The 23670-nt window shown below is 40.0% G+C and overlaps 1 protein-coding gene across 1 annotated transcript in view; it reads right to left on the bottom strand.

The window, feature by feature from the left end:
* The window catches only part of glcci1a (glucocorticoid induced 1a), a 41368-nt gene extending 18852 nt beyond the window's left edge, over nt 1-22516 (bottom strand). The window contains exons 1-2 of the mRNA XM_058404976.1: nt 21567-22516; nt 4250-4389 (exon numbers count right to left, since the gene is read on the bottom strand). Of these exons, the coding sequence (XP_058260959.1) occupies nt 4250-4389; nt 21567-22020 (594 nt within the window). The 5' untranslated portion in view covers nt 22021-22516. The remainder of the gene's footprint in view (nt 1-4249; nt 4390-21566) is intronic.
* Nucleotides 22517-23670: the final 1154 nt, after the last annotated feature.

Genomic DNA, 23670 nt, shown 5'->3' with positions numbered 1-23670 from the left:
GGCACAGGTTTTACCCCGGATTCCCTTCCTGATGCAACCCTCCCATTTAACCCGGGCTTGGGACCAGCACTGAGAGTTAACTGGGCCTGCCCAGGAATCGAACCCAGGCCGCGGCAATGAGAGCGTGGGATTTCTTGTAAGAGACATGTAGATTTCTCCACCGGTGCAAACAGGTTTCTTTTAAAAGGCTGATGTGGTCATATATCAGACAAAGGTCAGGGACTCAGACTGACTGATCAAGAACAGACCAAATTCAAGCACCAATTTAACCCAAGTCTAATATTGAACGTCTCAGGATAGTCATTGTGTACGAATGGCTTCAGTTTGAATATCTTCAGGATTCATTCTGAATTCATTTTTGAATAAATATAAACGCTACAATCACATCAACAGCGATGGACAAATCGGTAGAACCAGGCGATTTTGCGTTTTCATAGAAAAATAAGTCCAACCTCTTGTTACTCTTGTTAGCTTTTGTAACACAAAGTTGTTTAGCTATACTTAAACTAGCTAGTGTGTTTCTGAATCCCACCACCTGCTGCACCACACACATCTCCATGATGCTAACAGGACTGACTGAATGCACGAATATATAATAGTTTATCTTTTCAGAATCAGAAAAACGTGTGTATGTGGAAACCCTGACTAATCTGAACGAAATAAATTAGGAGTACAAAGCCGTCATCTAACCCAGCTGCTAGCACAACACGCTGAAAAGAAAATAAACATTAGCCAGACTCGAATAATTATTTTACATGTGATGCGAGGACCAAGCACCACTTTCAAACCTAATGACTAATCACTTTCCGTGTACAATATGTGACCTGGTGAGCTAGCTCCAGAAATTATTTTTATTTTATTTGTCCACCCTGATCAAGCTAACATTTTTCTCAGTGCAATGTCTTTTTCAAGCAACATCCTTACAAATATTCATAACAAAAAAAAGCATCAAAAGAGGGTCGATTTGCATGCTGGGTAGATTTGCAACTTTGTAGGAGTGTGTCAGTGTGTGTGTGTGTGAGAGCTGAGCAGAGATCCTGTGTGGCTTTGGTTTGTGTGCAGCAGTAAAAACAGGATGCATGTGAGATCATGCGAGAGCTCGGAGAGAGACTCCTCTACTGGCTTTATGAGCTGGGTGATCAAGTGGAACCGGGTGTCTTAAAACAACACTATAAATAACAGAAAGAATGCCTGGTTTTAATAAAAAAAGAAGAAGGGCCTGGAGTCTAAAAACAACAGCGAGTCCACTAGAGAGGCTGGAGCGCAGGATCGTCTCCTTTTAAATATGTTAAATATGTCTTTAGTAAATGCAAAAAGACCAGAAAGCTTACGTTTTTTTCTTTATAAGATGAGCTAGAAAAAAAGGCACATGTGAAACTTCGGCTGAAATCAGACACGATGAGACCTGTGCGGATCGGACGAGGACACCTGAGCGCTCTGAAATTGCGTTTAAAAAGAAATTCAGGGTTTTTTTCTGTTCCCACAGATGCAAGGCAAGCTTATTGCTGCTTTCGTTGGGTGTAAAACAATGTTGTCTTGTTTGTACACGTCCAAATTCAAATCCAATTCAAATTTCATTGGTCTTTCTCTCTCTCTCCCACACACACACACAACCATATATATATATATATATATGCTGTTAAATGCTTTTTACCGACTGTTTGCGATATAAAAATAAAAATAGAATTTACATAAACCAGAGTTGACCTGTACACTGCAACACTATGAAGAATATTTGGAATAAAGTGCAGAGATGTGCAGTTGTGCAGCATGTGCAGTGCAACATCAAGCTGAGGATGAAGTGCTGCGGCGCAATTCCTAAGACAGATAATAATAAATATTTATAAATATTAGATGATGCGGGTAGATGAAGAAGAATATACGGGACGTGGATTGTTGTGTAAACAGATCCGAGGTCGAGTCCATCGTGGCGTCGTGGACGCGTCTAGAGCGGCGCAGATTACGCGCAGCAAAAAAAATCTGCGGTGTTATTTTCGGAGAAAAGAAAAAATAATATGCACAAGATAATAATCCCAAATCTTACAGCTTGATTTTGAACTCACGTCAGCTGCCTAAAATATAGCTATTAAACACGAGGCTCTGTGAATTTCAGTGGTTCAGGGGTTTGATTGCTGATTGGAAGGTTGTGAGTTCGAATCCCAGGACCACCAAACTACCACTGCTGGACCCTTAAGGCAAGGCCTTTAACTCTCCACTGCTTATGAGATAAATAAATGTAAGTGGCTCTGGGTACGACGTCTGCGAATGCAAGAGGTTTCATTACATTTCAATGAACAGATTTGACTGACTCCCATCTTATATTTATGTTACAATTAATAAGATTCCCACTTCCACAGCAAGAACCCTGATTTTAGTCTTAATTTTTGCATTTGAAAGGTACACTGCATTCTGCCTTGTACCCACATGCAATGACAATAAAGCTGAATCTAATCTAATCTAATTAAAAATGACACGAAGATCAGGATTGATCTTAATTTAGGAGTTTTGCAGTTTGATCCTGTATGTTACCAGAATCTAAGTCACTGATCAGACGCTGAGCTTAATTCTGTGCCTTTAGTTTTCCCATGAGATGAACAGGCACTGAGGACTAACCCCGGCTTTAACGGAGCAGCTGTTAAACGATGGAGATAACGCAGGACGGAATAAAGAAGGAAGTTTAACAAGAAGAACACACACACACACCGAGTCCTATAATCAGAGCTTTGTGTGTTCGAGGAAGAAGCCAACCAGGGCATCACAAGGTCACTGCCTGCAGGATCAGCGCGACTCCAGCAGGTGCTAAATCTCACCCTGAAGCAGAGGCGTCAGGTGGCAGGTGGGGGTGTGAGATTTCGTTGATCTGTATCTCAGGGACACACCTGGCGGCAGGTGATCTTGAAGCAAGTACTTGGGAAAGAACTTCCTTATTCCTTATATCTGCACTGAGCACTCGTAGGACGTAATATACTATTTTTGCCTAAGCTCCGAAACCTAAACACATCATTCGTGACATCATCAGGAGAGTGAATTTGAGTATTTAAATCCGAAGCCGGCCGTCCTCTGATGTGCTATTTTGAATGCTACCGATGAAGCCTTTTACCGAGTGTCATGTTTGGACAAAGGCCCAGATCACGTGACTCCTCTGGACCGCCTTCATACCTCTACGCTACGCTGTCTGACGTGCATCAGCTAGGCGCTGAACAGAGGTCAAATCTCACAGTCTGGTACTCTTATAGTGATCAGATAATCTGTGGTCAAAGCTCTGATATCAGGGCTAATCACGGTCCTTATTTAAAGAAGTTCAAATAAAGTTTGCGCACATTCTCACGTCTAAAACCGGGTACACACTAAAGCAAGCAATTTCCAAAGCTTCCCATTCACGCTGAAACGATAGAAGACGGCACAGAAGACGTCTGGCCAGAGATTTTATAAAATTTCCACTGTTTTCTTTCCTTCTGACGACATAAACAGTAGACTGTCTGAGATAATCTCATTGCAAATCACTTATTTAGACATCTTTAAGGACAGGGATTTTTATTTTTTTCTATTAAATGGGCCTGTACAGTATTATGATGTACATTTCCATGACAACTACTTGCTTTCAACATTTACGAATTAGCAACTTAATCTGTTTTTGTTTTTCCATCAGAAATCTATAATATTGCTGATGATTGTCAATTACTAAAGCATTTACAATAAATTTACAATAAAAATAAAGTATAATTCTTTGCTTTGTGTCACTAAAAATTTTCATTTTGTCTCAAATAAAAGAAGCTGCAATAAAATATCCCTCATCAACAACCTACTCTTGTGGTTTTCTTTCTAGGGTATTTTCCACTAGTTCAGGATTCACGAGTTGCAGTAGTTCTCAGTTTGACTCAGATGTGTATACGGTCAATGCTAACTGAAGTTAAAGTGAAGTGAATTTTAGTCATTTGGAATCCTCAGAAACACATCTGAGGAAAAAGTTGATATTCCTAATAGTCGTGTCTCATTTCCTCTGACATTCTGTCTCTACATCCTATTAAAAAAAAGATGTGTGCTAGCAAAATCGTTATTATCTAGCATGTCATGACTATAACAACTTTACTGCCGCTTATATTGTGTCGAAACCGCAAGTGTGCTTGAATGCATAACATCCTCAAATTGCGACGGTTAGCCAAGGCACGCGGCCTTCTGGTGAAGCCGCAAAAAGAATAGGACGCACAGACAGCCTGAGTGTTTAAAGCAGGTCTCGTAGTGATCCTACCTGTGTGGATTTGTCTTTCGTGCGCGATGGATAGAGCACGTAGGCGTCACGGGGCCACTGGCCGGTCAGGTAGGGGACAGTGATGGCACCTAGAGAGGAAGTGCGTCTGATCCACACCTGCTGGCCTTTTGCCCTTTCAACTGTCAAAGAAAAGAAAAGAAAAGAGAAAGCAGTCAGAGGACAGGTGGGAGGACATGAAAGAAAGGAGAGGTGTTATAAAAGAACGCCCGTCACACAATTTCAACCTTTTATGGACCGGATTGTATTTAAGTCATGTCCTATTTACAACAGCACTGTTAATTGTTAATCTGACAGGTGCAACTGATACCGTATCACAAACAGTACTTATGTTAGCTCACCCAGTAAACCATGCCTGTGCTAACATTTAGCATAGATATGCCAAATCTAGAGACAATTTGTCTCTATTATGCTGTGTGTTATTTCCGCTATGCAGTTCCTACACCAGTTCAACTAAGCATACACAGGATGTGATGTTAACAACATTTCCCATCATCGTCACTAGTCCTACCTAACATTCACGAGGAGACGGCAGATTTTGCTAACTGTTTCTGTAATATTCCTTATTTTGCACAAATTCAAACACACATTCAAACAGTAAGTGCTTTATCCTGATCGGGGTTCGCAGTAGAACTGGAGCCGATCCCAGGAAAACGACACTTGAGGAGGGAATACACTCATGGGACACCACATGGACTCATTCACAACTAATATGTGTTTTTTGGAGAATGGAGAAAACCAGAGGACCAGACAGATACCCGGTGACAGGGGATAACATTTGAAACACTGCACAGATAGTCACCTAGGATTAGTATCAGGATTAAACTGAAGATCCCAGAGGTGCCAGAGCTGCCTCATTTAAATGCAACACCATATTTAAATGCAATGTTCCATCAACAGTGCCATGGAAGATAAATACGAAAGATAAGTCACACAGACATCTGATGCCATTTAAACAGCTTAGTTCTGTTTAATTCCAAGTTGTTAAGCTAAAATCTAGCTCCCTGAAATAATTTTTCATCATACAATACTGTGATAATATTGTAAAGAATGATAAAAGGTTAGGCAATTAATCATTAATGCCTATCATTAAACCACTAATACCTGTTATTAATATTTAATACCTCACCCCTGTCTCGGTTCAACCTAGTCTTTACTGTACACACTCAGGCAGCACATCCACTCAGACTCCATGAGTTCTTGCTTATCCTTTAACTTCAAGACCAGAAGGACATCTCCTCCTGAGGCGACTCAACATCTGATAAAAATACCTCGCTTCAAATCCAGAGGCACAAGGTGGGGAAGTGGGTCAAGGCCGAGCATGTTTCACGAAAACAGCAACCCAAATCTACAACCTTTCCACTTCGGAAATTATTTACGCCCCGCACACACTCGGCCGCAGTGCTACACATATAAGAGCTGGAACAATGAATGGCTCTCTTCTTCAGACATCTGTGTTTTATTACTAGTTTACTGCCTGTCAGTCCCAGTGAAAAACATGTGGCCTCTGTTTCTGTCAGCCACTGTAAAGGAGGTGTGGCTTCTGGGCCTGTCAATCTCAGTATACAAGGTGTAATCTCAGTGCCTGTCTGGAGGGGTAGACTCTATGGTTGTCAATCACATGAAAAGAGATGTGGCCTCTGTGAGGCAGTCACCTTTAAGGAGACGTGACCTCTGTTACATAACGTGTCACATTAAAGGAGATAAGGCCTCTGTGCCTGTCTGTCAGCTGGAGACATGGTATCTCTGCCTGTAGGTTGAAGTTAAAAAGGTGTGGACTTTTTGCGTGCCGGACATATTTAAAAGAAATGTGGTCTGTGCCTGTCAGGAGCATTAAAGGAGGTGTGGCCTCTGTGAGTGTCAGTAACGTTAAAGAAGGTGTTGCCTCTGTGTCTGATAGTAATGTTAAAGGAGGTGTAGCCTCTGTGCCTGTCAGGAACATTAAAAGTGGGTGTGGCCTCTATGTCTGACAGTAACGTTAAAGGAGGTGTAGCCTCTGTGCCTGTCAGGAACATTAAAAATGGGTGTGGCCTCTGTGCCTGATAGTAACGTTAAACGAGGTGTAGCCTCTGTGTCTGTCAGAAGCATTAAAGGTGGTGTGGACTCTGTGCCTGTCAGTAACCTTAAAGAAGATGTGGCCTCTGTGCCTGATAGTAACGTTAAAAGGGGTGTGGCCTCTGTGGCTGTCAGGAGTATTAACGTTGGTGTGGCCTCTGTGGCTGTCAGGAGCATTAAAGGTGGTGTAGTCTCTGTGCCTGTCAGTAACATTAAAGAAGATGTGGCCTCTGTGCCTGATAGTAATGTTAAAGGAATTGTGGCCTCTGTGCCTGTCAGTAACGTTAAAAGCGGTGTGGCCTCTGTGGCTGTCAGGAGTATTAAAGGAGGTGTGGCCTCTGTGGCTGTCAGGAGCATTAAAGGTAGTGTAGCCTCTGTGCCTGTCAGTGTCCTTAAAGATGTGGCCCCTGTGCCTGTCAGGAACATTAAAAGTGGGTGTGGCCTCTGTGCCTGACAGTAATGTTAAAGGAGGTGTGGCCTTTTTGCCTGATAGTAACATTAAAGGAGGTTTGGCCTCTGTGCCTGTCGGGAGCATTAAAAGTGGGTGTGGCCTCTGTGCCTTAATCATATTAAAGAATGTCTGACCCGTGCTTTAATTCCAGGAACGGCCTGGCCAGCTGCTGAAGTGTGAGACTAAATAAAGCCTTTATTTTGACCCACTTCATGTCCCCATGTTGACTAGCTGAATCACATCACAGATCTCACGGTGCTTTGACAGAGAAGGCTGTTTTAAGCTCAATGCCCTTCTGTCTTCTCAGCATCGCACGCCCACTGCAATTATCCCATTGTTGCTACGTTTCTGGCGTGTGAACTCCATCTCTGGGTGCTCATTATACATAATCATAGTGCAGCTGGATTCAAAAGGGGACAGTTGGAGTTTTAAGACCATCTTCTGTCTTTTTTTTAGAGGTGCACACTCTGATATTAGAGAGCAAAGGGAGAAGCAATGGCAGTTTTACACACTGACTGTTGAACTGTTGAACACATTCCGTCAAGGCTTCCACCCAGTTCCATTCTGATGAATAGCAAGAGCTGTCTGTGAAATAAGAACCTCCAAAATACAGCATCATCCAAAACATCAGTTAGTCCTACAGTCAGGTAGCCGTAATTAATAATCTTTATTCATTTCATCATTTTAGCAAGCTCGTGCTCTTTAGTGTGTGTTTTAAGAGGTCATTTTAAGAGCAAAAGCACAACCAAAACTGGAAGATGCTTACAGTCTGAAAGGTCAACATGTGACTTTATGACACAGCATGGAAATGAGTGTGTTGCCATGACAACCTTGAGCGACTTTTGTGGTTTGTGGTGTTATTTTTTGAGACATTTTTCATCATGGCTGTTATGATGAATCGATTTTTTTGTCTGAAAGACTACTTTAACTAACAACTGCATATATAATATATTAATAATGCTATTTTGTTACATGGTTTCCACAACACCAGCTTCATATACACTATATTGCCAAAAGTATTCGCTCACTCATCCAAATAATCAGAATCAGGTGTTCCAATCACTTCCATGGCCACAGGTGTATAAAATCAAGCACCTAGGCATGCAGACTGTTTTTACAAACATTTGTGAAAGAATGGGTCGCTTTCAGGAGCTCAGTGAATTCCAGCGTGGAACTGTGATAGGATGCCACCTGTGCAACAAATCCAGTTTCCTCGCTCCTAAATATTCCACAGTCAACTGTCAGCTGTATTATAAGAACGTGGAAGTGTTTGGGAACGACAGCAACTCAGCCACGAAGTGGTAGGCCACGTAAACTGACGGAGCGGGGTCAGCGGATGCTGAGGCGCATAGTGCGAAGAGGTCGCCAACTTTCTGCAGAGTCAATCGCTACAGACCTCCAAACTTCATGTGGCCTTCAGATTAGCTCAAGAACAGTGCGCAGAGAGCTTCATGGAATGGGTTTTCATGGCCGAACAGCTGCATCCAAGCCACACATCACCAAGCGCAATGCAAAGCGTCGGATGCAGTGGTGTAAAGCACGCCGCCACTGGACTCTCGAGCAGTGGAGACGCGTTCTCTGGAGTGACGAATCGCGCTTCTCCATCTGGCAATCTGATGGACGAGTCTGGGTTTGGCGGTTGCCAGGAGAACGGTACTTGTCTGACTGCATTGTGCCAAGTGTAAATTTGGTGGAGGGGGGATTATGGTGTGGGGTTGTTTTTCAGGAGCTGGGCTTGGCCCCTTAGTTCCAGTGAAAGGAACTCTGAATGCTTCAGCATACCAAGACATTTTGGACAATTCCATGTTCCCAACTTTGTGGGAACAGTTTGGAGCTGGCCCCTTCCTCTTCCAACATGACTGTGCACCAGTGCACAAAGCAAGGTCCATAAAGACATGGATGACAGAGTCTGGTGTGGATGAACTTGACTGGCCTGCACAGAGTCCTGACCTCAACCTGATAGAACACCTTTGGGATGAATTAGAGCGGAGACTGAGAGCCAGGCCTTCTCGTCCAACATCAGTGTGTGACCTCACAAATGCGCTTCTGGGAGAATGGTCAAAAATTCCCATAAACACACTCCTAAACCTTGTGGACAGCCTTCCCAGAAGAGTTGAAGCTGTTATAGCTGCAAAGGGTGGACCGACGTCATATTGAACCCTATGGATTAGGAATGGGATGTCAATTAAGTTCATATGCGAGTCAAGGCAGGTGAGCGAATACTTTTGGCAATATAGTATATGTGTAGGAATACGCAGACATTTCAGTAGAGCTTTAGAGAGCCTAAAATACCACTTTCTCTATATATTATTGTTGGTATTTGTTGCCCATCTTCTTTACTTAGATTGTCAACGTTTTATGTAAAATTTGCAGGGCCAATCTTAGCCAAGGCTTGTATCACTTTCACCTCACCAATAACTAACCACCCTCATTAAGCCAAGGCTTAGTGAGAAAGGTCAGAAGAGAAAGGCCAGAATGAGCTGAACTGACAGGAAGTCTACAGTAACTTTACAACACTGCTGAGCAGAAAAGCATCTCAAAACTCACCGAACGCTGAGGCAAATCTAGAGAAGACCACGTCAGCCAAGAAGAGGAATCTGAAGCTACGGAAACAAGACAGCTCATCTGCTGTCAATCAATTTCAAGCCACGCCTGCTCTGTGAGTTTTCAGATTAGTCTGAATTCAGCTGGTGTTTGAACGGCGGATCAGAAAGACAAATCTTTCCAGTCAACTTCTCATACGTCTAGATAACATTAGAACTACATTATTCTCAAGGTGAGACAATTATGTGTATAAAGGTTACAGTGGAGTGTACACATTTTGCCCCACTACTATCTCAGACCAAAACCTAACCAGAGCTGATCAGGTCACACCGACGAGCGAGAACGCTAGCGGTCGCCACATAAAGAGATGAATTTCTAGCGGCATGAGAAACTAGCGTGTGTACAGAGGGTTAAACATCATCTCACTCTGAATCACGCTACACACACACACACACACACACACACACACCGGCTCATTCCAGACATACTGTGATAAACACTGCCTGAAGCAGCAGCGTTGAAATTACAGCATGTGTCATGACATGCATTAAAACTGAGGGTCCAGTTACATTCTACACACCACCTACACACCTCCAGCCAGGCTTGAGTGACACTTTAGGGACTTCTAGTAAATGGAATTAAATGCAGTTGTAAGTTAAGCCCTGACCATTTAAACCAAACCTGAATCCTGAGCATTGTAATGATTAGGAGGAATCTGGTTTAAGGGGAAAACCGGTTAATACATGGACAGCATTTGGTACCTAAGCTTTAGCTCTGGCTCTAATTCATCTCACAAATTTCACCTTTTCTTTTTTTTCCCCCTCCTGGTTTACTGAGAGCAGATGGAGACACGCGTCCCTGCCAAGAGCCCTCAGCGGAAAGTGCACTGTCTCACATTTCTGTCGTAAGTAGGCTTGCACACACTGTACTAGGGTTATAATGTGAGGCGGGTGACATTTAAGTAGATCCGTGCCCAGGCAAACAGAAAGAGAGAGCGTGGGTGAGCAGAGTGCTCGATGGCCTTCGGCATTTGATCGCGTGGTTGTTCACACCTCGAACAAAAACAACATCGCTTTTTAACTGTTAAAAGGTAACAAACTCCATCGTGCCTGTTTATAGAAACAATTGTTCGATGAGGAACAGATGACAAATGCACTGTGTGCTTATCAGAGCTGGATCCTGGGACCAACTGTGGTCTGTGATGTACACTTCACCCAGCATGCCCTTCATCTTTTACTGTAATGTATTTATCAGAACTCATCATTATCAAATTGATTATATTTATTATTATTATTATTATTATTATTATTATTATTATTATTATTATTATGTTCTTATAATCATTTGTCTATTTGACTGGTCACGTGAATTAAAATTCTCTTTTAAAATCTCTTAATAAAAATCTCAATAACTCCAAAACAACTCACGTTCCTGTTGTCCAGGATGACAAAAAAGAAAAACTCACTTAAATAAACACTGAATATTATCCGAACACATTTAACTGTAATGTTCATCAAATAAATCTAAATCCCTGGAATATATTTTATAGGTAATTTACAAATAGCTGCCCCTCTGTGAAAGATGCAAGATGGCATTTTAATTCCAGCAAACTCTGGATAGCAGTAAATTCTGTACAATGTTTAGCAGGTCGGTTGATGTTACATGTTGTGTTGTGTTGTGTTGTGTTGTGTTGTGTTGTGTTGTGTTGTGTTGTGTTGTGTTGTGTAGTGTAGTGTTGTGTAGTGTTGTGTTGTGTGTCGCAGCGTTGCTCACACCATAACGAAAATCAAGTTGACATGCAAATGGGAACTACTGCCCTCAAAAACACTGCACAGTCTTCACAATAGTCCAACCAGCTCAGCCGGTTTAGAACAGTTCCACACACACACACACACACACACACCTACACACACACACACCTACACACACACACACACACATCAGCCTACTGCTGCAAAATTCTTTTCAGAGAAAAAAGAAATGCGTAAATAAACAGTGTCATTTCTCCAACATTGTGAAAGGACAATAAGCTCTGAGACCAAGAATGTACTTATAGTGTCAGAAATGATCTGATACGTCAGAGCTGGTTTTAATCTGATCCCCTTGTTTGTGATTAATCCGATCCAATTTCTTTTATTTTTTTCAAGATATAAATGCTGGAGCTGAGGTGATGTTGAACTTAAAGCCAGAACCAGAAATCCAGAACACATACTTTCTCAAATCTTCGCATCGTACTGGAATATGACGGCAAGGTTTTATAAAGTTTAACATCCTTCATGACTATATACACTGAAATGATATTAAATGCTTAGATCTCAATAATTGCATAAATTTTTTTCATTGCTATTCACAGGACTGTTGAATTCCCTTATTGGTCTGAATGTGCCGATTAATTATTGCTTCAAGGTTTATACTAATGCTCCTGTTATCGTTTCCATAGTAACACCATACACAAGGACGTATGGTTAAGTTATCGTCGATTATGGTGACGTTTCCTACTGAGCGTTTTTAGAAGGAGTCTCCAGTGTCACGGCTTTGTAAAGCATTCAGACATCGGTTAAAGCTGTAACTTTAAAAAGAATTTCATTCAGGATTAATAAAGTTCGATCTCATCTTAGCTTAGCTTCAGGAGAGAATAAGAGAAAGATGAGTTGCAGTTTGTCGGGAAAACAGGTAGTAACTTGCTTCATGAATGTTCCATAACTGTAAATAAAACTGATAAAAAAGTGATGTCATAGTTTGAGAAAGATATAATTTAATGGCTGAATGGTATTTGGAAAGTTCATATTAAAATCATGCTTACTTTTATGTTCTTCTGTCAAACCGAATAGACACACAAACAATACACACAATAACATGAACATAAACACAAACACAATAGGCTTACATAATTGAACTGCTACTTCCTGGTTTAGCTTATAAGCTACATAGCACTGCACTGAAGCTAGCAGCTAAGTACTTACTTTACCAACAATCACCCCTCACCCCAACAATACCTAGTCATAGTAACAAGCTACGTAGCTAGATTTTGCCTAACTATCAAAATAGTATATACTTAAACAGAGAGGACAGCATTTCACTAGCTAGTTCACTAGCATTTGGCTACATGCTATAGTATGTAAGTGAAACCAAAACCAGCTTCTCTCCCATGCTAGCTAACATTAAAGCCAGTAGCTTTCGATTTTGCTAACAGGTTGGTAGCTAACAATATATGATATTAAACCTAATGGTTGCTAGCAGGACAGGATTAGGCTAGCTAATCCAGTGTGTGTGTGATAAAAGAGAGAGAAAGAGAGAGAGAGAAAAAGAGATAGAGAGAGATACTTGGTACATTAAAATAACTGGAAATGACTCATTTGAGTGCAAATAGAACGCCTTCATATTTTTACCCTGATGAAAACATCCTCTGGCTAAAAACAAAATAGAATCGCTCATTAGCAAATCTAACAGATTCAGTTTGGGAGATGAAATGAATCAGAGAAAATAAATGACTGCATCTAATGGAGCTCTGCAGCTATTTTCAGAACTGAAAGCAAGAGTGAACACTGTTATTACATGCTAAGTAGAACTGTCACAGAGAGATCCTCAAAACCTGAAAGTGGGAAAAAAAAAACCCCTGCCATATTCACAAGTCGTCTAAAATGAATTCATGTCAGCATTCAACAACATGCAAACATAAACAAATTTGTTATGACTGTCAGCTTAGTGCCTGCGAGGGCCTGAGCGCTCGCCGCCGCCGCGTGTTAATTAGGCCACGCAGCAAACAACAGCCATGGCAACAAACAGTGAGCTCTCGGGCTTCGCTGTAAAGCCGTGTCAACACTTCTGATAAACACTACACAATGCAGCTAATCTCAGCATGCCGCCTGACTGCGGGTCAGTACAGGTCCAACACTGTCACATTTACGAGCTTTAGGTTACTCAGTCGGATCAGCGTGTCACTCTGCGCATGTGTGTCTTTCTGCTGCGGGTTCACGCAAGGAGAATCTGCGTCACAGAAACAAGTGCAGTGCAGTCTGGACCGTGTCGATGTAGTATACACACACACACACACACACAAATCACCATACTGCTGAATTCTCAGTTCTGACTGGTCAAGAAAATGTGTTGATTCATTTTCCATAACAGCAGCTCTGACAGTTATTATTACATTTCTATAGTAACAGCTAAAATGCCTTAGATTCTATAGTAACAGCTAATTCTCTAGTAACAGCTAGCATGCCGTTGTTTCTATAGTAACAGCGAATTCTATATTAACAACTAGTATGCCATTGTTTCTATAGTAATAACTAATTCTATAGTAACAGCTAGTATGCCATTGTTTTTATAGTAACAGCTAATTCTATAGTAACAGCTAGCAGGTCACTTTTTCTATAGTAACAGCTAGTATGCCATTGTTTCCATAGTAACAACTAATTCTATCTTAACAGCTAGCATGTCACTTTTTCTATAGCAACGGCTTTTTCTATAGTAACAGCTAGTATGCCATTGTTTCCATAGTAATAGCTAATTCTATAGTAACAGCTAGCATGCCACTGTTTCTATAGTAACAGCTATTTCTATAGTAACAGCTAGTATTTCATTGTTTTATAGTAACCAACAAGTTGAAACTAGTTACTAGTTACCTAGAAAGTAACTAGTTTCCACAAGATTAAAGTTGAAATGTAACTATAAATGGATAAAACTATTAATAAATAAATTGTAAGAACTTATTTGGAAAGCTTCTTTGGCAGAAGTGGAATAAAACACTTTGTGACATTCTGTTCTCGGAAAAGAATTATCTTCAGGGTGATAACAGTAACTCCGCCCCGCTCGCTCGGGCCTCTTTACATCACCCTGCTGTCGGATATTTTCCTCTAACAGGACATTAATTACTCATCATAGACGAATCAGAAGGAACACTGCGTGTATCTCTTTTCAAAACGGCGATTCGATATTTCATTCACTAGCAGACCTGTCACGCATTTTAGCTGACGATTCATTTGTTACACACGTCATCGGGATTATGAACGCGAACTGTATTTTCTGCTGACCTTCTGTCACTTGTATAAGCATAACAGTGGAGTAATGTACATACACAGCAGTTTATCAACAGCCAACAGACTGTGTTTCTGATCATTTTTGGCTAAATGGACAAAAATAAATAAATAAATGAATGAATGAATGAATGAATGAATGAATGAATGAATGAATTCATAAATAAATAAATAAAGTGAATGTATGAATGAATGAATAAATAAATTCATAAATAAATAATTAAATGAATAAGTGGATGAAGGAAGGAAGGAAGGAAGGAAGGAAGGAAGGAAGGAAGGAAGGAAGGAAGGAAGGAATAAATAAATAAATAAATAAATAAATAAATAAATAAGTAAGTGAATGAATGAATGAATGAATGAATGAATAATTTATTAAAAGAAAAAAAGAATCAAATGAGTTGAGTGAAATACATTTTATGAATAAATCTTGACTCTGTTTCTAAAAATCAGTATACAAACTGAACTAAACACATGTCCTAAATGTGCTTTATATACATAAAGTTTTTAAAAAAAAAAAAAAAAAAAATCCTTGTTATACCTTTGAGCACATATACTGACAAGGAAGCTAAAAAAAATCTAATGTGAGTGTTAGAGAGTATTCATCAGTGTGTGCTCTCATACTCAAGCTCAACTTCATCATTTGAAAAAAATAAATAATATAGGTCTCCAACAAGGTTTAGATTTCTGTTCAAAATAAATCAAACTATATATATATATTTTTTTTTTTTTTCAGTTAAATCATGTTTTCTGGAATAATAAGCAGCACCTCTGGAGAATTAAATGTGTTTTCTTTTCAGTCAGTCAGAGTTCCCACTTCTTGGGAAGAAAGAAAAGAAAAACAAGTTTGAAGAATAACTGAAGGGAAGCGAGCTGTCAGATTCAAGTGAAAAATCTGCTCGTGAATCATCTACATAAAATTTTGTGGTGAAACTGGAGCAACTAAAGCTTAACGAAGCTAAAAGCCAAAGGTAGAATGTTTACCTCACGGTTTAATACATTTAAAGCTTTTATGCTTTTATCCAGGATTGACACGGGATACCTAGCTAATGATCCGGCTAACATGATGGTTAAAGATCGCAGCAGCAGTGATCCTCAGGCAGCGCAGGGATCTGAACTCATAATCTCCAGAGCACTAGCTCAGAATGTTAACCGTAACCTCTGTCTGGAGTGGGTGTGATAACAGTTCAGTACAGAGTCACGCTGCTGTCGCCTCGCTCGTGCTCTCGCGATGCCGTTAACACGCAGATAAAGAGAGTTATCGCTACGCTCGCGCTCCACCAGTGATTCAGCACAACCGAAATCCATTAGCAGTGCAAGACCTCGAAAGAACCAGCCTGAACTCCTTGTGTCTCTGTTTTTAATCACACACTAATCCAAACAGTTCTATAAATCTAGTTAGCAAAAGAAAACACTAAAAAACTAGTCTAACTAAAAAAAGATTCCAGAAATTATGCCGAAGATACACTTATGTTTATAAGTTGCCTCAAAGGCTACTGGTTACGTGACTTTATAGTGAACAGTTCTACAGTTATAGAAAGGGAATTATGTACAATCGCTCTCTCCGGGGTCACCCAGATGAAGACGACTTCTTCCTCATGAAGTCTGACTTGCTCATTAGGGATAATACATATGAATCTAATTTTCTGTATTTCCTTGTGGCAATTTCCAATGTTCGAAGAACTATACAACTAAAATTGAATTGAATTAAACTGAAATGAATAATAGAATATAAACATTATGTTATACACTATGTAGTAAGCATGCATGTAGACAGAACAGAGCTGGGGAATATGACGATATAATAGATCGAGATCGAGATCATGGATATCAGGACAGTCTAATAGCTTTAAATAATTACAAACTCCCTGGAAGCTGCTGATTTGATGTTAAAATGTTCTACTTAATGTTTAAAATTGTACAAAATGATCAGTTATTTTTCTCCTTTTCAGTGTAAATATCTTATTTTCTTGTTCTGTTTTTGTGACATTTTGTAGACCTACATCATTAAAAAGCCTATTTGAGAGTCAGATTAGGACGTTTTGTGCATTAAGGTTAAGATTTCAACAAAGCATTACAATGAATTATAATAAATTATAATAAATATAATCTTGCCTACGTTCCAATCAAAACTGAATATATAACATAAATATCATATTGCAATATTCAAAGCTATTTCTGCAACACACAATATAATATATAACACAATATTTTCTGATTCAAATTGTTATCAGTGTTACACTAATAAAACCCACCAGAGTTTGGTGACTAATATTCACCACTAATAATCATAATATGTAGTTATTATATGATAAACATGTTGACGATGTTTTAAAAGCATTTCACAGCAGCACTCAGATCTCATTGTACTGTTCTGCGGTGTAATTTCTCACGCTATCAATGTGACATCGCCAGATTAGCACACTGACAGATCCCTTATTTGTAGGAGTAATATCACTTCTTACACTTAACTTTCATTTTTAATGTGCTCATCACTTCCTGTAGTGTTTCATGCATCCAGTCGCACTATGACACTATGACGCTTTAGCTATTTGTCACATATCATGTTTATGTTTATTATTATATATTTTTTAGTCTTTATGTTGTAATGAAACCCTGAGTTGACATTTTCAGTCTTAACTTTTCTTCACTAAATTCTTCACAATGCCATTTCACTAGTGGCTCAGTGGTAGGTTTCTCACCTACCATGTGGGGAAGGCCTGGGTTTGATTCCCAGCCAGTGCTCAAACCCCAGCCCCTGGATGCAGTGCTGGTCCCAAGCCTGGATAAAAATGGGAGGGTTGCATCAGGAAGGGCAACCTGTGCCAAGTTGTTGTGTGGACCAGTTGGTCCGCTGTGGCGACCCCTCATGCATGTAGGGAGCAGCCAAAAGATCAACAACATCCCACAATGCCATTTAGCTGAAAGTGGTGCCAGTGGGATTTAACCCTCGCTTCACGTCTCCACTTAAGAGAGTGATGCAGCGGTGCTTTATTCCTTCGCTCTGTCCGATTTGTCTCTCATCAGTACACTCTGCTCAAGAAGATCGGCTTTATAACGTTTTTTATGAATGTTCTTTTCTAATTTGTGCTGAAGCCTTCAATCGTTTTCTGCCCGAAAGCATCGTGAATCCATTTCGGAAAAGCCGACGCAAAGCTAAGCATGATAATGCTCCAGGCCTAATCAATTACACCCTATTAGCTTCACCGTGGTTGTGGTGCTTATTGATTCCGCCCTTATTATCCGGCAGGCCTGTGCATGTGAAAACGATATTACGAGTGCGTGCGGCTCGATCGGTCGGTTTAGCCGGAGGGATCAGTAAAGCAGAGAAGCTGCAGGATTTATAGTCTAATGACCTCATGCATGAGCGCAGGCTCTGGGAAAATCACTGTACAAGTACAGAGCAACATTAGCAACCTGAGTTAAGAGAAGGCGTGAGGTGGCATGAATTTCAGCCCTACACGAAGAGTAGAGAAATTTACTGTTTAGTGCTCAGTGTTTGGTGTTTAGTGCTTAGTGTTTACTGTTGGTGTATAATGTTTAATGTTTAGGTACTGTCTAGCTTATTAGAGTTTTCTAGAATTTATTATTTAGTGTTTATTGTTATTTTGGTGTTTAGTGTTTACTGATCAGTGTTTACTGTTTATGCTGAACTGTTTATAATGCTTAATGTTCACTGTTTACTGCTTATAGTTTATCATTTAGTGTTTAATGTTTATTGGTTAGAGTTTAGTGTTTTCTGTGTATTGCGGTTGTCAATCTTTCCCAAAAACACACCTCTAGCACTGTTTAGCGTTTAATATTTAAGGCTTAGTTCCTGATGTTTAGTGCTTAGTCTTTATTGTTTATTGTGTTATGTTTACTGTTTAGTACTTAAAATGTAGGGTTTTGTGATTAATGTTTAATGATTACTGTTTAGTGTTTTCTCTTCATTATTGAGTGTTTACTCTTGAGTGCTTAGTGTTTACTGTTTAGAGTTTATTATTTACTGTTTAGTGTTTACTCTTGAGTGTTTAGAGTTTATTATTTAGTATCTACTGTTTACTTTTGAGTGATTACTGTTTATTATTTAGTGTTTACTGTTTACTCTTGAGTGTTTAGTGTTTACTCTTGAGTGTTTAGAGCTTATTATTTAGTGTTTACTGTTTACTTGAGTGTTTACTGTTTATTCTTGAGTGTTTAGAGCTTATTATTTAGTGTTTACTGTTTACTTGAGTGTTTACTGTTTACTCTTGAGTGTTTAGAGTTTATTATTTAGTGTTTACTGTGTACTCTTCAGTGTTTACTCTTGATTGTTGAGTGTTTACTCTTGAGTATTTAGTGCCTACTGTTGAGTGTTTACTCTGGAGTGTTAAGTGTTTACTGTTACTGTTTAATGTTTACTATTTAGTTTTAAATGTTTAAGTGACTTAATTCACTCTCAGGCATCAGTACACTGTTTGTAGTTGCTGCAAATAATATGGCAACCTTCCAGTTTTTATAAATAAAATAAAAAAGCTTAATCTTAAAAAGATACCCTCTCAGAAAATGGAGTACAGTACTGTGTGATTCCATGTCCCTGAGGCCTTTTGTACCTTTACTATTTAATTTTTTACCAAGAAACCCAGAGGTAGTGTAGCTTTTAAAACAATAATCTAAAAGGTAATTAAGATGCAAGTATGTACCTATTAAAACGATTGAAACCGAAAAGAAAAACAGATTGAAGGCAAATTCCAACACAGTGAGATGGTAGAGTTTAGTTCCCTCTTTTCTACATGTGTAGATTTAGGAAGTTTTCTTGGAGAGAATTTCAGAGGAAAGTGTATAATTGCACCAATTCGAGCAAATACAAACTCACGATGAGAAAATAATACGTTCAGAGCAAATCCAGACTAATCTGTTTTCCGCTGAAATGCGGCCCGGTGCCCACGGGAGCTCAGAGTGAAAGGTATCGACTGTGTGAAAGGGCGATCTGATGCAGTGTGTGTCTGCCGTTTCAGATGAGGTCACCTCGCTAGGCCACGTGATGGAACATAACCCCGGTCCCTCACCGGGACGACTGCAGCGGCGTGTGGGAGCGTCTCCGAGTCGGCCGACCCTGACCGCCAGCGCACACTCTGACATGTTGACACGTTCTCTCGAAAAGAAAACATTCAACACACAGCGAAGCCCTGAGGCTCGACACACCTCACCTCCGTATCCCAGCTGACATGTGCCAACATTACTGCTTTCAACCTCAATAAGTAGCTAACCTTTAATTGTGGGTTATGTAATCATCTAAGTATTATAGTTTTTTAAAGAGAGGATTAAAATCACTTTAAAGTGAGATATTACGTTTGTAAATGTATTCGCTGCTAAAGCACTAGGTCTTTAGGGTATTTTCTAGATCAGACAGCCTGACCCTTTAACCTCATTGAAACACAGCCATAATGGTAAAAATTTTTTAAAGTGATCATTTTTAATATTGTTAAAAATGATATGAATCTATTTGCTTTATATGTTTAATTTAATGTGGAAGTTTTAAATAAAATACTTGTCAGAAATAAGCAAGAACTCGACCATGTGAAGCAGCCTGACCATCCCCAAGTAGATTACTTTTCTAACAATTGTTTTTATATATTAAAGGACAGCCTGTTGTAATATTTATCCCTTTATAGTAACAGTTAATGATGTGGAACGTCTATAAAAACACTATATTATAACCACTATATTATAATCAGTTAGTCCTCACCAGCCTCTTTATATATGACTTTAATCTAAAAATGCAGTTTGTCCAAAAAAAGCCTAAAGCTCTGACACTGGAGACTCCTTCCATAAACGATAAATAAACATCCTCCCACAGAAATCTTCACCCTATCAGGCACAGAATCTACAATACAAGTCCCTGCTTAAGTCGTAACTCTAGAAAAGATAACGTACTAGACCTATAATATAGCTTTACAGCCTGAAAATTATTCAATTCTTTGGAATAAACACAAGCAACTTCTTAAATCTGATATAAATCTCAAAAATGAACTTATTCCTAAACTTGAGGGTAACAGACAGGATAAAGCTAAGCCTCATTATAACCATATAATTCAGAAAATATACAAAACTCCAACATGCAATAAGTGTTAAAGGAGAAATAGATTAAAAAAAACGTCATTCCTAAGGTTTTAACAATAACACAGCACTCTAGCACACAGTCTTAATGTCAGCCATCACATTAACTCCTGAAAAGAGGACATCACAAAAGGCTAGGCATCTAGAAATCCTTAAAAGACAAAAAAAACAAAAACCACGCTATTATTGTTATTACATAAACATGCATGCAGCCTATCTAGTGGTTTATTTTAGGACTTCATGAACGATGACGTCACACTTTCAGTTCACCTTTCACAGGAGCTAAGCACTGCATCTTTGGGCAGTTTGCAAAAAAAAAGGCCAGGCTTGAAATGTAATGAGTTCTTATAATGTATTCATTTATATCTTCAGCACAACACTATAATAATGATGATGATGATGATGATGAAGAACATTCCTCCGGCTTTGGGAAACAAACACACACATCGATAAGGCCATGATGATTTTTCATAGGTTGCATGAAATGCAATATGCAGCACAGGCCCTGTTCCCTCCCCAACTCCCCCCATTCCTGGCACGAGCAGCCTGATCGCTCGTAAGATGAAACCTAATTTAGCGTGCAATCCCCGGTTAAATGCAGAAGCACGGTTCGGTGCATTTCATTGGCCGTTCTTTGCAATAATTACTCAGCAAAGTCAGCAGACATGCTAATGTTTACATGGCTAAGGCTAAGCTAGCTTAGCAAGGCTCACGAATGGGCATTAACGCGAGCACAGCTCTGAGAGCCCACGGTACAGTATATTCGCGTCTGGAGGATAATGGTGATGCGCGAGCGTTCGGCTTATGGCTGCGTGTGGGATACGGAAATGCGCGAGCTGGGAGAAGGGGAAAAAAAACCCAAACCAAACAAACACCGAATGGAAAAATCCTCATAAAAAACGAGAATGCTTTCCCAATCCATGCACTTCCATGGAATTCCCGGTAAATGTGTGATGACGGAGAACGCGCACTAAACAGCAGTAATAATAGTAATAATAATAATTCTTATTATAATAATAATACGTGAACACTGGAAAGACAGCGCGCGTGAAGCAAGCGCTCGTGACGGAAATGACATATAAAAATATAGGCAGATGCGGGATCATGAAAAGGCTATGAGATGGGTTTATTTTACCTCGGAAAGCAGGTGATTCGGGGCGCCGCTCCGGTGAGCCCTTGCGGTCAGGCGGCGGGGAGCGCGCGATCAGCCCGGCGGCGCAGTCCGCGGAGCCGTGGCCGCTTCCGTTTCCAGGCGGGCGCGCGAGCGGCGTCACTACTCGCGTCGGGCTCGCGGCGGCGGCACCGGGCGCTCTCGGTGCTGCGACGTCGCCCCCGGCTGACGCACACGAGGAAGAAGAGGAAGAGGAGGAAGAGGATGAGGGAGAGGAGCGGCGGCTCCCGCGCAGCAGCTGGTACGGCACTGTGGCACGGACTGGCTGCAGCAACCGGCTCGCGCCGTTAACGACTGATGATGATGATGATGATGAGATGGTGGGGGATCCCGTGCTGCCTTTAGCCCGTTGCTGCTGTTGCTGTTGCTGATGAGTCGTGTTGCATGATGATGATGATGATGATGATGATGATGACATGATGTGATCCTGCAGTTTCAGCTCCGTTTGGAAAAATATAGACTATAAATCTTTTGTTGTTTTTTTAAAAAAAAAAAAACCCAAATCCCCCGACTTTATTATTATTTGTCTTTTAATGCATTAAACTTTTATCTAGACTGCTTTAGATAAAGCGCGTGTAGTTACTAAAAAATACCTGAGATAGCTTTAAACATATATATTTTTTTTAATTCAAAACTAAAATAAATAAAATAAAAACCGCTTAAGTTAGAATATTTTATTTACTAATGTTGCGTGTCCGTTTCCTCTTTCTTACGCATTCTTCACTGCCAGCTAAAAAAGAAAGAAAAGAAAAGAAAAGAAAGAAAAAAGTTGCTAAAAAGTTATAAGTGATTGATCTTAAAGCTCTTGGTGCGAGTTTGATTGGGGGGGAAAATAAAATAAAATAGAGTTTATAAAGAAAAAAAAATCTCTCAGGGTCGACTTGCTTCCAGCATTTAAGTTGCTGCAAGTGACAGAAACTATAGCGGCTGCTACAAACAGAGTAGAGAGCCGGGGGGCGGGGCGTTGCCATATGTGGAGCGTGTGGGCGGGGCATGTAATTATCAAAGGAAGGGCACAGCTACACATCATTTCCTTAACTTTATTTTTTTTTATTTTTTTGCAGTAGAGTTACATCTAGCAATGAGAATTCCAGCTCTCTCCACTGAGTCAGATCATTTGACTCCAATGAGAGTCGACTCTTTAGGCTCTCAAATGACTCACTGCTATTTATAATCAATCAATAAGTGAATCAATAAGTAAGCTTCAGAGTTACAAAATAACATTACACACTGCATCTTATAAAATCATCAAACATCTGATTCTTCTAGGCATTGTAAATGTAATTATGCATGTATATAAATGTAATTACAATGGAATTATAAAATAAAATGATTTATTACTTTGTTTGGTGACCTTGAGTGACTTGAAAGGCATCTATAAATAAAATTTATTATTATTATTATTATTATTATTATTATTATTATTATTATGTGCAATAATCCATGTTATTGTGATTCATTAAGTCTTTTCTCTTCTATTTTTCCCTAATAACTGATCACCTCCCACATCATTATTTATTTTTGCAAAAAAATTAAAAACAAACAAACAGGCAAACAAATGGCTCAGGTACACTATATTGCCAAAGGTTTTGGGACACCCCTCCAAATCACTGAATTCAGGTGTTGTTTTTCAGGGGTTGGGCTCAGCCCCTTGGTTCCAGTGAAAGGAACTCTGAATGCTTCAGCTTCATACCAAGACATTTTGGACAATTTCATGCTCCCAACTTTGTGGGAACAGTTTGAGGATGACTGCTTCCTGTTCCAACATGACTGCGCACCAGTAACCAAAGCAAGGTCCATAAAGACATGGATGAGTGAGTTTGGAGTGGAGGAACTTCGCAGAGTCCTGACCTCAACCTGATAGAACACCTTTGGGATGAATTAGAGCGGAGACAGTGAGCCAGGCCAAAACTGGGACGTCTTCCTTTACATGCACATGAATGTAATATGGAGTTGGCCCGCCCTTCTGGGAAGGCTTCTGCACAAGGTTTAGGAGTGTGTTTATGGGAATTTTCGACCATTCCTCTATCAGCACTGATGTTGGACGAGAAGGTCTGTCTCAGTTTCC

This window comes from Hemibagrus wyckioides, linkage group LG12 (genome assembly GCF_019097595.1).
Source record: "Hemibagrus wyckioides isolate EC202008001 linkage group LG12, SWU_Hwy_1.0, whole genome shotgun sequence".
In the NCBI taxonomy this organism is placed as follows: domain Eukaryota; kingdom Metazoa; phylum Chordata; class Actinopteri; order Siluriformes; family Bagridae; genus Hemibagrus; species Hemibagrus wyckioides.
Note: the sequence above shows the minus strand (reverse complement) of the source record. Positions and strands in the feature narration are given on the sequence as shown.